This window comes from Nothobranchius furzeri, chromosome 3 (assembly GCF_043380555.1).
Source record: "Nothobranchius furzeri strain GRZ-AD chromosome 3, NfurGRZ-RIMD1, whole genome shotgun sequence".
NCBI lineage: Eukaryota > Metazoa > Chordata > Actinopteri > Cyprinodontiformes > Nothobranchiidae > Nothobranchius > Nothobranchius furzeri.
In genome coordinates, this window is record NC_091743.1 from 61,854,227 (window position 1) to 61,875,939 (window position 21,713).

Consider the following 21,713-nt stretch of genomic DNA (forward strand, 5'->3'; position numbering starts at 1 on the left):
GGACAGTGTACAAGTTTATAAAATAAATCAACAAAAATACAGCAGCAACATACTTTAGTCTTGGTTGCACTCATACTGGCAGTTAGCTCATCAGTCTTTTGTGTCTTAAAAGCTAAGGAACCAAGGAAACAACTAGTGATTTCTATTTATTACACACAAAATACTTCAATAAAGCTAAAAAGCTCTTAAAACATAAAAAACATATTTTAAAATCTGATTTGATTGTATTAACCAGCTGATGAACATCAGACAACAGAGATTTGGAACATCTTGGTGCACACCAATTCAGATATATAGTATTTAGGTCTTTTAGGGGCGACGGTGGCACAGGAGTTAAGTGCTCGCTCCGTAATCAGAAGGTTGCAGGTTCGAGCCCCGCTCAGTCTGTCGCTGTCGTTGTGTACTTGGGCAAGACACTTAACCCACGTTGCCTGCTGGTGGTGGTCGGAGGGACCGGTGGCGCCAGTGCTCGGCAGCCTCGCCTCTGTCAGTGCACCCCAGGGCAGCTGTGGCTACATTGTAGCTCATCCCCACCAGTGTGTGAATGTGTGTGTGAATGGGTGAATGACTGATTGTGTTGTAAAGTGCCTTGGGGGGTTTCAAGACTTTAGAAGGCGCTATATCAAATACAGGCCATTTACCGTTTACCATTTTTGTGGCTAAGAACTGGTCCTGACTTTTAAGTCTAAAGAAGTTTGCTTACTATGGCACTTGCGATGAATTTGATGAAAAAAAAGCATTATCCTATCCATCCATCCATCCATCCATTCTCCTCCGCTTACCTGGCACCAGATTGTGGGGGCAGCAGCCTAACCAGACATTATCTGCAAAAAGCAGAGACTCACTCCTTAGACCACCAAAACAGACTCCAATAACACCTTGGCTGCACCTAGAAATCCTTTTCATAAAAGTTATGAACAAAATCGGTGACAAAGAGCATTTTGGGTGGAGTCCAACTCTCAACAGGAACGAGTCCAACTTACTGCCCTGCGAACCAAGCTCAGACACACACCATGCAGGGACCCAACAGCCCTATCACAGGAGCCAGGTACCTCATACTCCAGGAGACCCCCCACAGGGCTTCCTAAGGGAGATGGTCGAACGCCTTCTCCAAATCCACAAAACACATGTAGACTGGGCAAACTCCAACGCACCCTGCAGGACCCTGCTTTTAGGGTATGGAGCTGATCCAGTGATCCACAGCCAGAACAAAAACCACATGGCTCCTCCTGAATCCGAGGTTCAACTATCCGGCAGACCCTTCTCTTTAGAACCCCTGAATAGTCCTTACCAGGGAGGATCTCCTAACCATGATGCTGATTTATAAAGGAAATTCAAATTGGTACTCATTTTGGTTTCTTTACTTTTAACCCTTAAATTCCCTCCACATCTCACATTTACTGGACTTGGTAATTGCATCCAGCGAGCACTACATAGTAAAAATGTGGTTTGTGTTAATCTCTCCTCTCTTTCCTGATCTGATTTATTATTTCCTCTGTTACATGCGTTCATTAACACAGCTCCCACTAATGGTTAGGGTCACTGGAACAACTGCTGGACCAGTTGGTGTTTCTGGGTCTTTTGGGAATCATAATGGTGTCAAGGACCTTGAATTTAGATCTAATTTGAAATACAGTGTGTAACAAAGATCAGTTAAAACACATCTCTATTTTAATTTGGCAGGAAGTTAAAAATGTCTGCAGTTAATTTATGACTTTACTGCATTACTTTTATTTTCAAGCATTAATTCAGACTTCTAATCAGTCGATGCGTTTGGCTTGAGGGGTTCTTTAGTAATTGAATAAGAGTGCAGAGATCTTACTAGCCGAGTTTCCACTACGGCAGTTCCAGGTCATTTCTGGGAGGGAGAAAAGTGATCAGGAGACACGATGCCTCTCAGTCACACAAAATCAGCCCAATCAGGGAAGTCAGCATTTCACCACTGCTTCAGCGGCGAGCAGCGTCACTGCTCAGTGCTAAAAGGTGTTCACGTACGTTAATAATGTTAACATTTTTAGTCCATCGCAGTATGCCAAATTTTAAGCTCGAGGGCGGGGAGAGCAGCAGTGTTACATGACCAGGAGAAGCGCTCTGTGGGGTTGTGGGGGGAGCTCCACTGGATTTTTGGGTGTTGGGAGTTTAGAAATGGTGATTTCAGCTTCAACACCTTCTTTTTTGCTTTACCAGCAACTCTTTCAGTTTTACAAATGTCGTTTTTTTGGCAACTTCTGCCGATGTCATTTCCTACTGAGTTAACCACAGTCAGCATGAGTTATACATAAGTCCCGCCCAGTGACTCCACCGGAGCTTTTCAAGTACCTCATTCAGGTGTTCCACTGGTTCCTGAAAAGGCCCAGCAAACGGTCCTTTTGGGCCGGCCTGGTGAAACGGAGACACTTGTATACTGCGGTGGTCCAGTAAAATTACCCAGACGCTCCGATAGTGGAAACTAGCCTAAATACTCGGTTAAGGGTTTCTTAACCTGACTTAAATATTATAAGGAAAGTAGTGATGTGATTTTTCTATGTGCCTCTAAATGCCGATGAAATCATTCCATGCTGTCTGAGTTGAACTGATCAGAGACATAGCTGCTGGGAAAGTCCTAACTTGTGTTAATTAATTTTGACTTTGTTTCTTTATTGGGAGGTTGAGCTGAAGCTGTGAGCGTTAAAGCCGGTGGCTGCGGCTCTTGGGTCACCAAGACCTTGGATATTTCCTTTGACATGGGATATTCCCACGGTGTGGAAGGACGGCTTTTAGTGGAGCTCTCAGACTGTCTCAGGTTGTGAAGCTCTTTCCTTCAGGCAGAAATCACTCAGCTCATGTTGGATAACTCGTTTCAGTTTGGTCGTCTGTGGGATTTCGGTAATTCTCTAACATAAATCTAAAGCGTCACATCAGAAGTCACTGAACGGCAAATGCTAATTAGGGAGAACTGTCACCTCTAACAAGTGTTTTTATCATTTCCTCCTTCTCTCCTTCCTTCTTTTTTATCCTCAGCCTCTCAGTGGTTTCTGCATTTCCTCTCTGTTTGAGTCAGGTATCATTTTCTTCGTGCTGTCACAGTTCCCTCCTGCTGGCTCCATTGCGTCTGATTTTTCCTTTAAGTGCATTTAAAAAAGAAAGACAACTTCAATTTATTATATTTTTACACACTTTAAATAAAAATGTAGATATGTGTAAAAATCTCCAACGAAATCTCATTTTGAGTCTGTACCAGTTTTAATGTTTAAGCCACTGAACTAGGAATTTGATTGGCCAAATCAAAACTGTGTGCACATAATAAAAATGTAGTAAAACATATTTTGTATCAAACAACTTGTCACAAAAACAGTATTTTTTCTTGTCTTCATTTGCACAAATTGTCACCCTAACACGGTTTGACATGCATAAAATAGTATATTTGCTACAACATGGTTTTTTCAGAGAGATTTAGCTAAACATTGGCATTGAGTTAATGGATCAACTGAAAAATAGGCCATCTGCAGGTCCTTCAGTTCCTTAAGGAAATCCCCGTCAGATATTATTTTGTCTGCTCTAGATTTTTTTAAAGCCTGTCAGTTCTTTTCTCCTCTCCTTGTCCAGTCACTCGCTATTCTGTTGCACACACACACACACACACACACACACACACACACACACACACACACACACACACACACACACACACACACACACACACACACACACACACACACACACACACACACACACACACACACGCACGCACACGCACACGCACATGCACGCACACACTCAGCACACTTGGTAGCACTGTTGCCTTGCAGTGAGAAGGTTGCAGATTTTAATCATATGTGGGTTTTGTCTGAATGCTCCAGATTCCTCCCACAGACCAAAAACATGCATGTCAGGTTAACTAGCAACCCCGAATTGCCCCTAGGTGTGAGAAAGTGTGTGACTGGTTGTATGTGCAACCACTAGTCCCGGATGTTCCCCTCCTCTCACCCAGTAACTGCTTGAATGTCCACTTAGGGCTTCCATAGAGAGTAAATAAACTGATCTGTACCCCAACTATACAATAATAAGCATGAATTTCATTTTAAAATGGGAAATAGTCTGTATTTTATATAGCACCCTCTGGAGTCCTGGAACCCCCCCCCCCCCCCCCCCCTTTACAACACAGTCATTCACCCATTCACACACACATTCACAGCCTGGTGGTGATGAGCTACACTGTAGCTACAGCTGCCCTGGGGGGCACAGACAGAGGTGAGTCTGCTGTACTCAGGTGCCACCGGTCCCTCCGAACACCACCAGCAGGCAAGGTGGGTTAAGTGTCTTGCCCAAGGGAACAGCAACAGTGACAGACTGAGCGGGGCTTGAACCTGCAACCTTCTGATTACGGGGTGAGCACCTCGTGCAAACTGAACATGAAAATAGTCTCCTACACCTATCTCCTGCATTAGCCGCGCTGGGTTTGGAGAGTGAGGAGCCCCTCCAATATGGCGGTGACGTTGTTACATTGTTCAGCACTCAATGGGGCATTTACGTATGTATGTCTATGGTCTGAAGCTCAGCTGTGATGTAGCGGTCTTCAAGTTCCTGGAAATAGTGCACCAGTGCTTTTTACCCCCAGTACAAAGGACAAGGCAGTCATTCCTACTAGTGATCACTGGAAAGGCATTGATCAAACAAGAGATCCTTTTTTTTAACATTTTACAGTTTGATGGTGAAATTCTGGTTCACGTGATTTATTTTCTTAAAAATCAGACATTTCCTCTTTTCATTTTTTAAATTTCTTCCTTCATAAATTCACAAGATTTTTCTAACACACACATTAAAGTCAGTCTTTAATTTGAGCTGCAGCACCTTTATAAATATTCCTAATTTCTCATCGCTGCATTTTGCATCTGTGACAAAAGTAGACGTTTACCTAAAATGTGGGTGTAAATGTGAAATATTTGCTGCAAGAATATCTCTCTTCCAGCTTCTTTACTGTAATTAAAACTTTCTTCAATATGTGGCTCAGAAATTGATTTTCAGGCCACAGGGAAGAGGATGGTGGAGAAAGGCACAAGGCAGAGAAATGAAAGGAATCTCTGTTGTTCTTTAATCCTCCGTCTCATGTTTCTCCACTGATGGAGACGGGTAACGTTGAAGATTTTACTATTAACTGCAGCTAACCCCTCCAGTTTAGTGCACATTTTTCACAAACAACAAGACTAGGAGATGAAGCAAAATATTAGACGACTGTTTAAGTATTACTTCTTGGCTCCCTTGTGACTGAGTGAAAAAAGTGCTAAATTCCCTGATAAAAACACAATTAACTAAGAGAAATCTGTACAATAAACCACAGCTGGGTCTCTGCGTTCAGACTTAAACACTGTAAATCTGAGGCTTTGAGCCGCTTTGCCCTAAAGGCACAGCGCCAGTTGTCTTTGCTTAGACTTGTCGGCAGAGTGTACAGGAAATTCAATAATGTTTGGTAATAATGTGCGGCTGGAGTCTCTGCAGTTGTGGAGGGGTTTGTGTTGTCGAGAGAACCGCTAATGATTCTATCAGCTGCTCGGAGCCTGATTAGCCTGACGGATGAGGCAGACACTAGCTGCCTGAAGTCCTCTCAGCCCTGTCAGTCTCACCATGCTTATATGTGCATTTATATACGTGTGTGCGTGTGTGTCTGTGTGTGCAAAGAGAAGAATTAATGAGTTTGTAATGAAGATATAAAGGCTGATTAAGACACACCTAGCCTTTGATTAGGGAGTGTAAAACCACTCCTCTCCTGGTAACTCAAAACCAGTAATAGTCTAAATGAAAAAATAATGGAAATGTTTCCAAAATCCTCTCTTTAAGGTCACTAGTCTATTCAAGGAAGACAATCATACTTTTCAGCTTGTCTAGCTCTTTTCTCAACATATTCATCTGTGTTAGTGGGAGGGGCACATTAGAGGAAAACTCAATGAGAGAAAGGATGCGACAGAGATTGAGTCCTCTCTAAAAAGGTGATAAATGGTCAAGTGCTTGATTCGTTTCCTTTCAGCTACTAGAAATTCACCTCATGCAATGTTTTTATGTATTTTTTAAAGCTGTCCTCTGCAGAAACACAAAGCAGCTCGGCCAACTGATCAAACACTAAAACAATTTCCTGGCAAATGCCCTCGTGTGGCCGTAAGAGTAATGTGAGTTATCTGGCAGGATGTGGTATAAGGTAATTGCAGAGCTGGAAACCCTCGAAGAGAAAAGGTTAGGGTGGATGAAAGGCAGAGTGAAATGAAGCAGGTGACTCTGACACATGGAAAAGGCTGTTTTTGTCTTTGTTCAGCCACCTGAAGAGGTTCACGTTGATGCAAAAGCGGATTTGTTGGAACCTTCGCTGCAGTTGATCCTGAGAAACAACTGAGTGGTTAAGTTAAAATATCATGCGGCCTTATTTTACTTATCTATGAAATATGTGGTTATAAGTTTAGGGTTGAAAAGAAATAAAAGTCGGCATATTTCCAACACATAAAACATCATAAAATCATGTAATAAATAACTCATTTCCCCATAGCCCACAGCCGTGTTTCCACTGAAGAAGTTACAGGAAATTCTGGGAAGGAAAAATCTCTGGGAGATACGATGACTCGGTCCTGTCAGATGTTGTGTCTCCATACAAAATCGTCCCTTTCAGGACTTTGCTAAGAAGACCAGAGAATGCCTTGGCTAGTAGAAGCTAACTGTTAGCATTAGCTATTCCACCACATGACAGAACCCCTCCAAGCTTCTGTTATTGGTGGAGATAAAACACCCACGTTGCAGAGCAAACAGAGTCCGTGGTAGAGTCGCGTTGCTGTTAGCCAATCTGAGACAAGACATCCAAATATCAGGAAATAAGACCCCAAATCCTGCCTTCTGAAGCTGCTTTCTTTTCTGGCTGAATTTTCCATGCTGAAACAGGCGTACACAAGGCATTCTTTCCAACTAGACCACTGCAAGTTTATTCAAATATCAGCGAAGGACCTCTTTAAAAGATTGTCTCTAAATGAATCCGTTTTGGGGACAGGGAAAGCAGCTGTGTAACATTAAAATCTGTGTTCAATGATCAGAAGAAATTTTGTTTTTACGGGGCTCTGCAAAGGAAACCAGGGGGATTTCCGACACATTTCTCAGAGTTGGCACTTCAGAAACAGGGATTTCAAAGCAGCATCAATGTTACATACTTTCTTTTCCTTCTACTCTACTGGTGCCAGTTGTTTAGTGATGTCTGCTGATGTCATTTTCTACTTACTTACAACCAATCAGCACGAGTTAACTACAAGTACCATTAAGCAACTCTACCAGCCTTTCAGAGTATATCCCCTAATAAAAGTTGCTAGAGTGAATCTGCAGAACAAACTAAGTTTTGAATGTGAACTCTGTCATGGAACACTCACCCCTCACCTCGGGTGTCTTTCCTAAGACGCTTCTGCCTGAACCGGAAACCCACATTACCAGATGAAACAAGAGAGTGCAAAACACCAGTCACTGTTTTCTGGGTCTAAACATTTTTTGTTGTCCGTGACTTCATCTAGTGTTTTTCTTTTTGGGACTCTGTTAGTTTGTCTTAAAGATTAAGTGGTAGCAGCCAGCTGTTTCTCCTTTTCTGATGTTATTGAGTAGAGAACAAATATAATGAATAAAAAATGAGCAACGATGGCATCCTTCTGCCCTATAATTGGAAAGTTGCAGATTCGAGCCCTGCTCAGTCTGTCGATGTCGCTGTCTTTGGGCAAGACATTGCCCATGTTGCCTGCTGGTGGTGGTCGGAGGGACCAGTTGGGCCGGCGCTCGGTTGCCTCACCTCCATCAGTGAACCCTAGGGTAGCTGTGGCTACATCACCACCAGGGTGTGAATGTGTGAAGAAATCATTGTGTTGTAAAGTGCCTTGGGGGGTTAACGACTCTAGAATACAGTTCCATGAGACCAACAGCTGTATGGTCCAATATGATGTTGGAAATTCAGGCTGTAGCTGCTTTGCCACTTTTCCAGAAATCTTCGAATGATTAGGAACATTTTATTTGTTGAATGCAGAAACAATAAATCAGTACCGAGTCAGATAAAACAAATCTGCTAAAACACAGTTTGGCTGTGCATGAGTAACAATAACTCACTAATTTAAATAAAGTTGGCGCATTAATTGATTTTTGGCAGCCAAATGCATCATTAATTGCTTTTTGCTAATGTAGTATGTCTGCGGAATTGTGGCTGGTTGAGTGTGGCACGATAAGTTTTTTGATTTTATTGTTTTTAAATACAAACACCTGTTGCAAAATTGAAATAATTACACTTGCATCGCCAGAGTCAGCAAATATCTTTGTAGCTCTTTACAAACATCCGCTGCCAGCAGCAGGCCTGCTCCATAGCCTCAACAAGGTTAATATAAAACTGTAGTAGAAAGATAATGAAAGGGAGAGAGGAAAGGCAGTTGAAAAAAATGGCCACTTAATCTTAAAGCTCTAATCAACATCCTGAAACTATTCCTCCTTTACAAGTGAATTTTGAATAACCTCCATCTTTCTTTTCCATCTGTCTAAGCTCTGAAAACCAATATTTTGGTTAGTGGTTAAAATGAGACATAATGACAACAAAAATGCTCCATCAACTATTTTAATATTTGACATTGTGTTACAATTCGGGTCTTACAGTAATGCTTTTGCAAATCTTTGTTATTTTATTTTTTTACTCATTTTGATCTCAAAATCCAGATCTCTCTGCCACGGTGTTAGGGTATGGGTTAACGTTTTCTGGAGTTTGTATTTTTATATTAGTTCTAATGTTAAGTTAGTGTTACCCCTGTTTCACAACTGAAGCATCAGCGGCCTGGAAGTGCAGCCGAACGCCAGTGCTTTAAATTAGAATCCATTGGGGTGATTCAAACCAGCCGTGAGGTTTTTAGGCGTGTCTCAGAAGCGTCACCTAATGGTAGGATTGGGTTCTGTTTTTGCTGCGAGCCGCTTCTGGGACACGACAATTTCTGCAGTTAACATTTGGCTAGACAGGAAATCACACAAGGTTTCAGTGTAAAATCCCTGGCAATTTTTAAAATAAAAGACTGTTGCAGCAATGTGATTTCATATCTGTTTAGATTACATAAATGACCTAATGGCTTATTTACTCCCAGCATCCTTCCAGAAGTGCAGCGATGTGTTTTCCTAGCAGTGGAGAGGAACATCAAGATATGACATCAAACAGTGATAACAAATGTGATTTCCTTATTCTAGATTTAATGGCGTATGGCATAAACTCGAGGGATTTGGTGATCTCGCGAGTCCAGCGAGGAGTATGGCAGAGAAGCACGCAGCGAAAGTCGTTAGTAAACCGTTCCACTGATGTTCCGCTCTGCTGATGCTTCCAGTGTGGAGCAGGAGTTAGTCTATTTGTGTGTGTTGCTCATTGTCTCCCCTGCACCTGTCAATCACTCGGGCTGTTTGCCATGCAGTTATCCCCCCTCCCATTACACATAGTCTTCAGTTTCCTCCCCGCAGATCCAGTATCTCCTCTCTGTTCTCTGTTCCCTGCATGCCGTTATCAGCTGTACGTTTTTGTTGTTGCATTGTCAGCCTTTTGTTTTCCTTAGGTATTTTGTTACTTCTGCCTTCCTTACCCACACTTTGGGCTCTACCTGCACAAAGAAATCATGACCCTTACTGTTTTATGACTAGGAGTCAGCTTCTTTTGTCTCCCAAATGACTCCTTACACATGTGTGTGTGTGCTGTGAGCTGATTCTCATCTGAGAATGTAGGTAATCCCCCCCAAGATGATACTATTTGATTATTGTAGAGGTTTCTCTGCTGGGGGAGGGGGGATCTTCCATTGAGCTCCTATTTAACACCTTATACTCCAGTTTATCTCACCTGGTTCCCATCTATATTGATTATGGTTCCCATTCTTCCTAATTATTCATTTTTCTTCTAATTCTCTCACTTGTTTCAGATTTTTTTTCCTCCTTACTGGCTGAGTTTTGCCTTTAATTGGCTGTTTTTTTTTTGTCCTTTAGAGTTGGTGTTTGTTATTGCAGCTTGCTGGAGCTGTGGTCTCGCTCCTTCCCCCCCTGGCTCTTTGTTTTCTGGCAGACAGCAGCAGACTGCTGGCTGGACGGGCCATGTGGGTGTTGGACACACAGCGCAATGCTGAGGGCCATGAACAATGTCTGCATGTACCGGCATAAATCAATGTAATATTTACTCACTTGGATGAGCACACAAACACATTTACACACTCACGTTTGAGGACTCTTTGCTTCCTGTTCCGCGCTCCCTGGCCGTCAGCATCCGGCCAAATAGAAGAAGGGACATCTGTGTAATTATACAAAACAAACAATCAAATGTGCTCCTACCTGACCAGCTATGCAGGGGATGGACATGCAAATGGTGAGCTTACACTGTGTCTGATACGTGGAAGCTATTATCGTATTTATTCAGATCAGATTAGTGGTTTAATGGTGGAGCCAGGAAAACAAATTATTGTCGAGGGGGTTGATTTTTACACAGCTTATATAACTCACTCCTTTTCCTCCATCCACTGCAGACCAAATCGTCTCATGTCCCCCCCTCCTCCATCTCTGTTATCTGACCTGGTTTGTGTGTGTGTGTCTGTGAGTGTGTGTGTGTGTGTGTGTGTGTGTGTGCTCTGCGTTGTAGTACAATTAGCTCACAAAGGAAAGAGTCGTCCTAATCGCATCTGATGGGGAGCTTGTTTCTACCTGCATCTGTGATTACACCACGTGAATGCAGCCGTTGAACAACTCTGCTCATTAAGAAGAAAGTAGAAATGCAGGAAAATTAAGCTTGAGTTTTGTCATACAGTTGAATTAGAACAAATTATTTCATGCAAAGTAAAACTTGGTGTGAAACTTGGTGCAGATTTGTAAACTTTTCATGCATTCTGAAAAAGTAAGTTTCAGTAAAAAAAATCAACCTGTGGAATTGTTTTAGCCCAAACATCCTATAACTGCAATAGTTTCAGCAAACGCATCAGGTTGCTGACGAGCAGAAACAGTAAATTCTTGCACATCTGAGTGTAACGGTAGGTTTTTTTGTTTAGGAAGCAGGTATTTTATTCTCAGTTGCCACTTTCACACTGTGGTCATGCTGTGTTGGCACAAAAAGACAGGACTGTTGATGCTCTGTCAGCTCACGCTGACTAAACTGAGCTGGTTTAGAGCCGTATCAGTGTGTCTTCAGACAACAGTGTTATTATTTCTCAAAGCAGAGTCCTCTCGCTCCCTCTCAAGTGGTTTCTGCTCTGCAGCACCATCGATGCCTGCACAGGTGCATTAACTTTAATTTTCTGTTCTGCCTCAGTATGTTACTGAGAGGATAACAATGCACAATGAAGGTGAAACAGTCCACCATTGAATGCACAATGGGAGAAAAGATTCATGATTCATCTCAATGGCAAGTTTATAAAATCTTTGCTTCTAAACAAACCCTGAAAGCAGACACGTCTGCACTGAGACTCTTGGTGCCTTATCCAAACTCGAAACAGCGTTTACTTGGTTATTTCATGTTTAGCTTGTTATTTAGATACACCCGTGAAGCAGAGGAGCTCACAGCTAATGTCTAGGTGCAGCACATCTCAGGTCTACTTCATGGCTGACATTTTGAATCACAAGAATGAGGAATAAACATGGCTGCATTAACAAGTTTAGGTTGGTTCTGATCGTTAACAGCTTTACAGAACACCCAGCATGCACAGCAGCAGGTAATACGCGTGGGCTTTCTCTACTCTTGTAAGTCTAAATGTCTGCAGTGAAAAAGGGCCAGTTAGTTTATAAATTTGTAGAAAAGCCAGTAATTTTATAATTTTCCTAAAGCTTGTTTTAATCAACATTTGGCAACCATTTGTTTTCAGGAGGGTCTAATGAGTTTAATTTAAAGCTGCAATAGCAAATCTGGAAAGCAAATTAGCTCACAACATTTTTCATGCTTTTTATCATATAGTTTATATCATATATTTTGCGAATATTTAAAAAAAAATAAAGTGGTTCTCTCGCATTTGTCCAAAAACCTCCGCTAATAACACGTTGGAGACCAAACGCGACTACTGGACCATACGTCGGTCTCGCTGAACCGCCGCACTCCCCTGAGTCCTCCACTCGTTACACACTTGTGTCCTCAACAGAACACTACTGATGTAAGAGGTTCTCCGCTCAATTATTTCAGAGAAGGAGAAACAGCCGGCTGCGACCACTTCTACGTTAGGACAAGATTCGCTTGAACATCTCTAAAGCAGTTAAACACTGCTTATTGAACCAGAAACCTTTATCTTTCTGCAACTTTATTAAAGAGCTTTCCCTTCTTTTAATTTTTCTGAGAATAACAAGTTACAATATACAAGTGCTGGCCAGTAAATTAGAATATCATCAAAAGGTTGAAAATATTTCAGTAATTCCATTCAAAACGTGAAACTTGTACATTATATTCATGCAATGCACACAGACCAATGTATTTCCAATGTTCATTACATTTAAATTTGATATTCATAAGTGACAACTAATGAAAACTCCAAATTTGGTATCTCAAAAAATTAGAATATTCTGAAAAGGCTGAATATAGAAGACACCTGCTGCCACTCTAATCAGCTGATTTACTCAAAACACCTGCAAAGGCCTTTAAAAGGTCCCTCAGTCTTGTTTTGAAGGCACCACAATCATGGGGAAGACTTCTGACTTAACAGCTGTCCAAAAGACAATCATTGACACCTTGCACAAGGAGGGCAAGACATAAAAGGTGATTGCTAAAGAAGCTGGCTGTTCGCAGAGCTCTGTGTCCAAGCACATTAACAGACAGGCGAAGGGACGGAAAAAAATGTGGTAGAAAAAAGTGTACAAGCTCTAGGGATAACCGCACCCTGCAGAGAATTGTGACGACAAACCCATTCAAAAATGTGGGGGAGATCCACAAAGAGTGGACTGCAGCTGGAGTCAGCGCTTCAAGAACCACCACGAGGAGACTCATGAAAGACATGGGATTCAGGTGTCGCATTCCGTGTGTCAAGCCACTCTTGAACAAGAAACAGCGCAAGAAGCGTCTCGCCTGGGCCAAGGACAAAAAGGACTGGACTGATGCTGAGTGGTCCAAAGTTATGTTTTCTGATGAAAGCAAGTTCTGCATTTCCTTTGGAAATCAAGGACCCAGAGTCTAGAGGAAGAGCGGAGAAGCACAGAATCCACGTTGCATGAGGTCCAGTGTAAAGTTTCCACCGTCAGTGATGGTGTGGGGTGCCATGTCATCTGCCGGTGTTGGCCCACTCTGTTTCCTGAGGTCCAGGGTCAATGCAGCCGTCTACCAGGAAGTTTTAGAGCACTTCATGCTTCCTGCTGCTGACCAACTTTATGGGGATGCAGACTTCACCTTTCAACAGGACTTGGCACCTGCACACAGTGCCAAAACCACCAGCACCTGGTTCAAGGACCATGGTATCCCTGTCCTTGATTGGCCAGCAAACTCGCCTGACCTTAACCCCATAGAAAATCTATGGGGTATTGTGAAGCGGAGGATGCAATACGCTAGACCCAACAATGCAGAGGAGCTGAAGACGACTATCAGAGCAACCTGGGCTCTCATAACACCTGAGCAGTGCCACAGACTGATCGAGTCCATGCCACGCCGCATTACTGCAGTTATTGAGGCAAAAGGAGCCCCGACTAAGTATTGAGTGCTATACATGCACATTCTTTTCATGTTCATTCTTTTCAGTTGGCCAACATTAGAGAAACAAACATTTTTTCATTGGCCTTTAGAATATTCTAATTTTCTGAGATACCAGATTTGATGTTTTCATTGGTTGTCACCTATAAATATCAAAATTAAACGTAATAAACATCGGAAATACATTGGTCTGTGTGCATTGCATGAATATAATGTACAAGTTTCACGTTTTGAATGGAATTACTGAAATATTTTCAACCTTTTGATGATATTCTAATTTACTGGCCAGCACTTGTAGTTGGCATTCTTGGGCAAAAACTGTCTGCATGAAGACAGCAGAACACTCTAGAAAAGCAAACAGAACTGACATTTGTGACAGAATTATTCAGATGTTTCATGGTTGGAGGATGCAACGTCTATTCCTTTTGTAATTTCTCTCCCTGTTTGTTTCTGTCAGCACAAATACTGACTTCTAACATGAGCAGTAAAACCTGATAAGAGATCGCCTAAAGCCACTTTCTATTTTTCACATCATCCAAACCGGTTCCAGTCGTCCCTCCTAACCAGACGAGGCTGCTCAGACCTCAACAGACTGCTGAACTCAGATTGTTAACAAATCAGTTGGCTGCTGTTCATGTTAACATTGGTCAACATGTTGAATGATTACATTCAGCTGTAAATAAAACTGAGTGATAATCCAGCGCTTAAGTAAAAAATAGAGTGCCTCACCAACAAGCTGGCTGAGTTTCTGCTTGAGAAACTTAAATAATTGAAAAAGTCTTTCATGGGTTTTGTTTTTTGTGCTGCCTTTCACCCATGCAGGTGCTGGTTTTAGTAGGTCATCTGTTTTCTTCTGCCCTCTCTGCATTTTCTATCCTCTGCTCTCCTCCTGCAATCCATTTCTTCTCTCCGATGCACCGAAGCCCCTGACCGAGGCCTCTAATGGCTTCAGCTCAGAGGGAATGCGCTGTCTGTCTCTCTTGGGATCAAACCGTCTTCTATGTAAAGTTTAATGCTGCAGCACTAAAACATGCTGCTTCTCAGCAGCATAAAACACACTTAGACACACGCTGTAGCTTTTAAATCAGGACTCTTATTGTGCTGTTTGAACTGTACAGCTAATGCTCACATGAACACAGCATCTATAAAACAAACATGTGAAGGAAATAAGGATGTGCCTCCTCTCTATTGTGCAGCCGTAGGTTTACATTTTACTGTTGGTAATAAAAAAATGATGTGAAAAGCTACCCTCTCCTGTGCAAACCTTCTACGATAGATTTTACAGCGAGTCACAGGAGACGCCGGGGTGCAGACAGTAATCTAAAACACTCTGCAAGCGGTCTCTGCTGTGGCTGACCATGTTTGTTTTGGTTTCCACAGGGGAAGGCATATGTGTTTGACCAGGTCTTCCCGACTAACACCACACAGGAACAAGTCTACAACACCTGTGCCAAACAGATTGTCAAAGGTGAGCGACGAGCCTCTTTTTGCCAAGATGCACAAATGACACAAACACCGTGACAGATAAAGAGACAGACCTTGCGTTATCATTTTCTGTACAATCTTTGTGTTGACTTTGTCAGTTCACAACGCATTCACTGCTGCATGCAGTAGCTGCTCCTTGCAGGCTGCAGAAAACCTGTTTCCATAACATGATGTTCTCACCTTCTACAAGTCTGGGTGTGAAATGGATGGAGAAGAATACATTAAGTGGATACATGCTGTGGCGGTACACTGCTTGCATGATATTATGAGTTTTCTGACCTTCTCACATGTCCTACTGTGAATGGTTTAACCTTGAACAGTTATTGAATTTAATAGTTTTTCCAGTTGGATGACATTTTTTATGATGAGGGTGGGCGTGTCTTAAAGTGATTAATAGCTGAGAACAAGCTGCTAATGGATTGATTACTCATGTGTCAGAATTTAATGGTCAAAAACAGCAAGGTTTTTTCATTGCTCTATTCCACATTTTTTGGGAATTTTTTTTTCAAAGGAGACATATAACACTCCCCTTTTGCATCTTTTTGTGCTGCTACGTGGGTCTCTACTGCCTTAACCCATCCATCTGTTTTCTGTCAGTGTTTGGTTTTAGGAAATATGTGTCTAACACAAACAGTTTCAGAAAGTCCCCATTTGTGATGTCACAAGTAGGGAAATAAGAACAGAACTACCTCTTATGTGCAAAAGAAAGTTGCTGGAGGGGAAGCGTCTCTATTCAGAGCTCCTCCCGGATATCGGAGCATCTTAGCTTATAGCAGCCTGAGGCGGGGATGGGTGGGCGTGGCCAGCTCCAGCTTGTTTTTTCTAAAGTGACAGAGCTCTGAAATGGCTCATCCTGGAAGGTACTGAAGCTGTCAAGAATAAAACTGCTGAAATTGCTTCGTGTGAGAGGGGTTTAGTGCAACAAACTTCATGAACATGTTTTGTATCAACCGTAGGACTATTATAAAAAGTCCCCCTAATATTATTTTTTTCCATTTTCTGAACCCGCTTGTCCACGTAGGGTCGCGGTGGGCTGGTGCCTATCTCCAGCGGTCAACGGGCAATCAGGCGGGGTACAGCCTGGACAGAGAGCCAGTCCATCGCAGGGCAACACAGAGACACACAGGACAAACAATCATGCACACACACACTCACCTAAGGACAATTTAGACAGACCAACAACCTAACAGTCAAGTTTTTGGACTGTGGGAGGAAGCCTGAGAGAACCCATGCATGCACAGGGAGAACATGCAAACTCCATGCAGAAAGATCCCAGGCCGGGAAGCGAACCCAGGACCTTCTTGCTGCAAGACAACAGCTCCAACCACTGCGCCACTGCGCAGTCTTAATATTATTTTGAAACAAATTAATTTGATTTGTTTCAAAGTGAAAGCAATTGGAAACATCATGAATGTACAGAAAGGTGAAATAAAAATATTACACAATTATTTTTTCAAGATAAAACACAAAAATCTGGCTAATTAATACCATAGGAACATATTTCTAAAGCATTATATTTGTTAGAAATAAAATAAAACTTTAAGCATGCAGGTGGATAGACCTGTGCTGGATAATGAACAGAATATAATAGCCACAATAATGGCTGAGTAAGAATATTATAGCCTGCAATTATTCATAATGAGCTAGTTGGGGCCTTAAATGACCTGATAATGATGTAGTACTTTCCCCATCATGACTCAAATCCTGTAGAAAACATCTGGAACTTCTCAAATGGGATTTGCTCAATAAGGAAAAATAATTCAGCTCTATTTGGGAGGCTGTGGCAACTGCAGCTGCATGGGAAAGTCGACAGTAAAACAATCTCCCAACTGACTGGAAATACTAAGTCTGGAAGAGTTAATGGAGAAACCTTCAATAACAGGATGCAAACAATAGCAAACTAAAAGGAAAAAAAATAAAATCAAAAACAAGAATGATTGATTGGAGTTAGCAAATAATAAAAAAATGTTTTTATTGCAGATTGTGGTGACAGATTTGAGTAAAAAGCAGGGAATAGTTCCTGAATTTACAGTTTTATGATGATTCTTTGTTTATGAATGACCTTAAAGATGCAGAGATGTGTATGGTTTGAATGGGGGCTGTTTGAGTCCTACATATTCAGTGCTGCGATAGCTTTGACCGTTCTTCTTCTTATACAGTCAAAATATTTTTTTGATTTGAACATAAACCTCAGGTTTTTTTCATCCATGCTTTCCTTGTAAGGTCTAGCAGAAATGTCAACAAACATGCAGAGGCATGTGATATTAGCAGGCTGCTACGGAGCATTAAATAGGTTATTTCTATGGAAACTAATAATGTTTGTTTTTTTTTCATCACTATTGTGAAAATTCTGAATTAACAAATGAAAAGAAATTCTTCATTTTGAACTATTGTGCAAGAGAATAATAATATTTCCTGCAGAGAAATACAACTTTGGCTGTGGGTTTTGAAATAATTTTATTTGTCCAACAATGAAATTAATCCCTAGAAATCCTTCATGCATAATAATTATTTTAACACAATGCACACCCTGAAGGCTTCAAGTCCAATTAAACCAGCAAGCAACCTAAAGCTCAAGACTTATTCTCAACTTTCATCTTTTTTTCTCTCTCTCTTTTCTCTCTTTTTTTATTTATTTATTTTTTTGTTTCTTGTTAGCGTTTCGTTTTATTTCCGCCCTAAAAGCACAAAACTCCATTGCAGGAGTTTTAGATGGAGCATGAAAATGATTGATCTGGTATGCGAGATTACTCACAGAGGGAGAGATTACTAAGGAGGCTGAGGGGAGATGAAATAAAAAAGGCAAGATGGGCTGCAGCTCCAGGTTGAGAAAGTTCAAGATGAGCATTTAGTAAAGTGGAAGGATGAGATCTGAGAGTTGTCAGCAGAAGCTCGGAGGGAGAACTGGTCTCTGCTTTATGCCGTTTCTCACTTCTTTTCCGCTTCATCTCTTATGTTTTCTTGTCTCCTCCATCTGTGGTGCTTTCCTCTCTTCCCAAAATCTGATGTCCCAGTCTCCCTTTTTTTCATCACTTTGAAGACTCATGTTTGTTAGATTCTTTTTTGTTTGTTTTATTTTCCACCTCTCTCTCGTTGGTCTTATCTCAAGCAGCATGGCAGCAGAACAAGACAAGCTGCCGATCTGAGAGCTGTGATGGCCGACAGGCAGCGAAGAGAGGAGGAGCCGGGTTCTGCCTGGTTTCAGCTCAGAGATTTCCTGATTTGTTTGTGGTCAAATCACCCGTGGCAACCGGCCCTTCAACATGATGTGTTTTTCTTGCCCTGTTTGACTCTTACTGCTCAGGTTTATCGGGCTGTGTCGGCAGTATGACATTTAACAATGTGTTTTTTTATTACTTCAGCTGGTACATTTGTTGTATTTTTCCTTTTATGTTGGCTCCAAATGGATGGAGAGAATAATGCGTCTATATCTGCTTGGAGCTCCACTGAGCGGCTCCCAGTGATGCTAAAAGCTTCAGGTAGTTGTTGTTAACTGTGTGCACTCACTAAGGCTGTTCAGCAGCCATTCGGGCTTAAATACTGTTCCCTTTTCAGTGCAAATTTTTATGAGTCTCAGTTTGGATCAAAGGTCAAATGTATTCGTCTTTCTCTGAGTATGACTCGTCTTGTTGTACTCAGATGCTCCAGACGCCAGTCTTTCACTATAACCTCTTTCTTTTCACTCCCTAACGCATGCATTTTGTTCTTTTCTCATCATGTCAGATGTTCTTGGGGGATACAATGGGACCATCTTTGCCTACGGGCAGACCTCTTCGGGAAAGACACACACCATGGAGGTACTGCGCTGCTAAATAATTCAAAAAGGAAGAGCTTTTGTTGTGGCACACACATGCATTTCTCCTTTAGCGTTGTCATCTCTTCCCTAGCCTCTCCACCACGATGCGTTCGTTATTAGTTTTTGAAATTCAGCCACACTGTGTGTGCAAACTAACTTCTTAAGAGTATTGATTGTTACCTAATGTGTCAGGACTTATCATGCTTTTCATTCAGGGTAACCTCCACGATCCCCAGGCGATGGGAATCATGCCTCGGATCGCCCAGGACATTTTTGAACATATATTTGCCATGGATGAAAACTTAGAGTTTCACATAAAGGTTTGTGAATGATCTTGTGTGTGTTCTTGTATGCAGCCAACAAAGGTACACATGCACACACATTGTGATGTTATGGCGTATTTTGTGGGGATTTCCTTTGAGAACCCTAAAAGAAAAGAAGAAAAATCTATCATAAATACACCAGAATCTTAATGTGTTGTCCCCTTGCACACATTAGAGAATAATGATAATAATTCACTGCAGAACAGCGCTGTAGCATCTTGTGTGATACACTAGGCATCTATTTATTTCCTCTCATTTATCAAATTGGATTTCTATTTGTCTCTTTGCTAAAAAACAAAAGTTCCTTGATGCTTTTGGGCTTTCTTTTGCAGGTCTCCTATTTTGAGATCTACATGGAAAAAATCAGGGACCTACTGGATGGTATGTTCATGCACCTAAGATATGAAAACATAACCCATAACATCCTACAGTAGACCGATGGGATTACCAAAGAAAAAAAAACTGAAAAAACGTCACAGTTTTACCCAAAAGCGTCAGGGGCAACGTGTGACGAGTCAGACTGCAAACAAACACCAGTGGATGCTTGAGTCTGTCCTCATTTTGTTTTTATTTAGATTCAGACAAAAATAATGCTAAAACTAGGCTTCTGATTTCATTTTTCATGCATGAAATAGGCTATTGATGCACAAAACTCCTCATTACATTCCTTTAGTTTTTAGAGTGATCAGCCTTGGGTCATGTCTAATATTTTTGCTCAATCTTCCAGTCAGATTTTCTCTGGAGGTCATCAAGTTGCATCACCTAAAAACATGACCTCCAGTGTAAATGAACGGCTCTGGATGTGTAACATTCCTAGGGTCACATGTTTTATGGCTGCAAAGACAATGGTCAAAACCTCTGCATGAACGTTCATCGAGCCTGAGGAACATTTAAACTATGAGCCACAAAAAAGTCAACAATGAGTAGAATGATTTAAAGCAACAATGTGAACAACACCCCAGGGAGGAAGTTGTGTGTGGAAAATAATATCATAGGGTTTATAAAACACCCCCAAACTCTCAGAGGAAACATCTCCTCTGCAACTCTTTGAAATTTAATTATTAACAACATAATCAGACTTCTAAAGAAGACAAATAAATGCCTTTGCTAAAAATCTATATGTCTTAGCTTAACCTCACAGTGGCAAAAATATAGCTTAATTAACATCAGAAGATGTCCACTGGTTCTCTGCTATTTCACAGTGCATGAACAAAATTGACTCGCAAATGTGAAGGGAAGATCAGGAGGTCACAGAATTGTGCTGAGACATGCAGACACACACACATACGCACTCATGAATGTGTAATGCTTCAAGTAAAGCCGTGTCCTCTCTTGTTGTTTCCCTCATGCCATCACAGTGACAAAAAACAACCTGTCAGTGCATGAAGACAAATACAGAGTTCCCTATGTGAAGGTGAGTCAACTGTAGATGTGATTCAGGCTGGCAGCACATGTTGTAATGTGGTTTCTGGGACATGTGCATGTTAAAAGAAAATAAATCAACAAAGGGAACTGACACTTAACATCCCATAAAGCTTTATGATCATAAAAATGATCTGTCTTTGTTTTATTCAGTCCTGTCCTCCCAAAGGTAAAAGGTCAGATAAGGCAGGCCCGAGACTGACATTAATGGAATCAGAGGAGGGTCCGATCGATAGTTGAATCTCAGATAGAGGAGGAGCAATGTGGTTTTCGTCCTGGCCGTGGAACTGTGGACCAGCTCTATACCCTTGCAAGGGTGATGGAGGGGGCATGGGAGTTTGCCCAACCAATCCACATGTGCTTTGTGGATTTGGAGAAGGCTTATGACCGTGTCCCCAGGGGCACCCTGTGGGGGACGCTCCAGGAGTATGGAGTGGGTGACTTTTATGGACAGAATTTCTAGACGCAGCCGTGGTGTGGAGTGTGTCGAGTTTGGTGGCAGGAGAATCTCGTCTCTGCTTTTTGCGGATGATGTGGTCCTCCTAGCTTCATCCAGCTCTGACCTTCAGCTCTTGCTGGGTAGGTTCGCGGCCGAATGTGAAGCGGCTGGGATGAGGATCAGCACCTCCAAATCTGAGACCATGGTTCTCGACCGGAAAAGGGTGGCTTGCCACCTCCGGGTCGGGGGAGAGGTCCTACCTCAAGTGGAGGAGTTTAAGTATCTCGGGGTCTTGTTCACGAGTGAGGGTAGGAGGGATCGGGAGATCGACAGGCGGATTGGTTCGGCGTCTGCAGTGATGCGGACGCTGAGCCGATCTGTCGTGGGGAAGAGGGAGCTGAGCCAGAAAGCCAGGCTCTCGATTTACCGGTCGATCTACGTCCCAATCCTCACCTATGGTCATGAGCTTTGGGTAATGACCGAAAGAACGAGATCGCGGATACAAGCGGCCCGAAATGAGTTTCCTCCGTAGGGTGGCCGGGCTCAGCCTTAGAGATAGGGTGAGGAGCTCGGACATTCGGGATGGACTCGGAGTAGAACCGCTGCTCCTCCGGA

At 42.1% G+C, this 21,713-nt stretch overlaps 1 protein-coding gene across 4 annotated transcripts in view; it reads left to right on the plus strand.

The window, feature by feature from the left end:
* kif5ab (kinesin family member 5A, b) overlaps positions 1 to 21,713 on the plus strand; it is an 86,878-nt gene that overhangs the window by 21,689 nt on the left and 43,476 nt on the right. For all 4 annotated transcript variants that reach the window (XR_011520123.1, XR_011520122.1, XM_015959136.3 and 1 more), the window contains exons 2-6: positions 15,014 to 15,101; positions 18,842 to 18,915; positions 19,130 to 19,234; positions 19,570 to 19,618; positions 20,596 to 20,651. Coding sequence is in view for 2 of the 4 variants with exons in the window: in XM_015959136.3 (XP_015814622.3) it covers positions 15,014 to 15,101; positions 18,842 to 18,915; positions 19,130 to 19,234; positions 19,570 to 19,618; positions 20,596 to 20,651 (372 nt within the window). In the remaining 2 variants the exon portion in view is untranslated. The remainder of the gene's footprint in view (positions 1 to 15,013; positions 15,102 to 18,841; positions 18,916 to 19,129; positions 19,235 to 19,569; positions 19,619 to 20,595; positions 20,652 to 21,713) is intronic.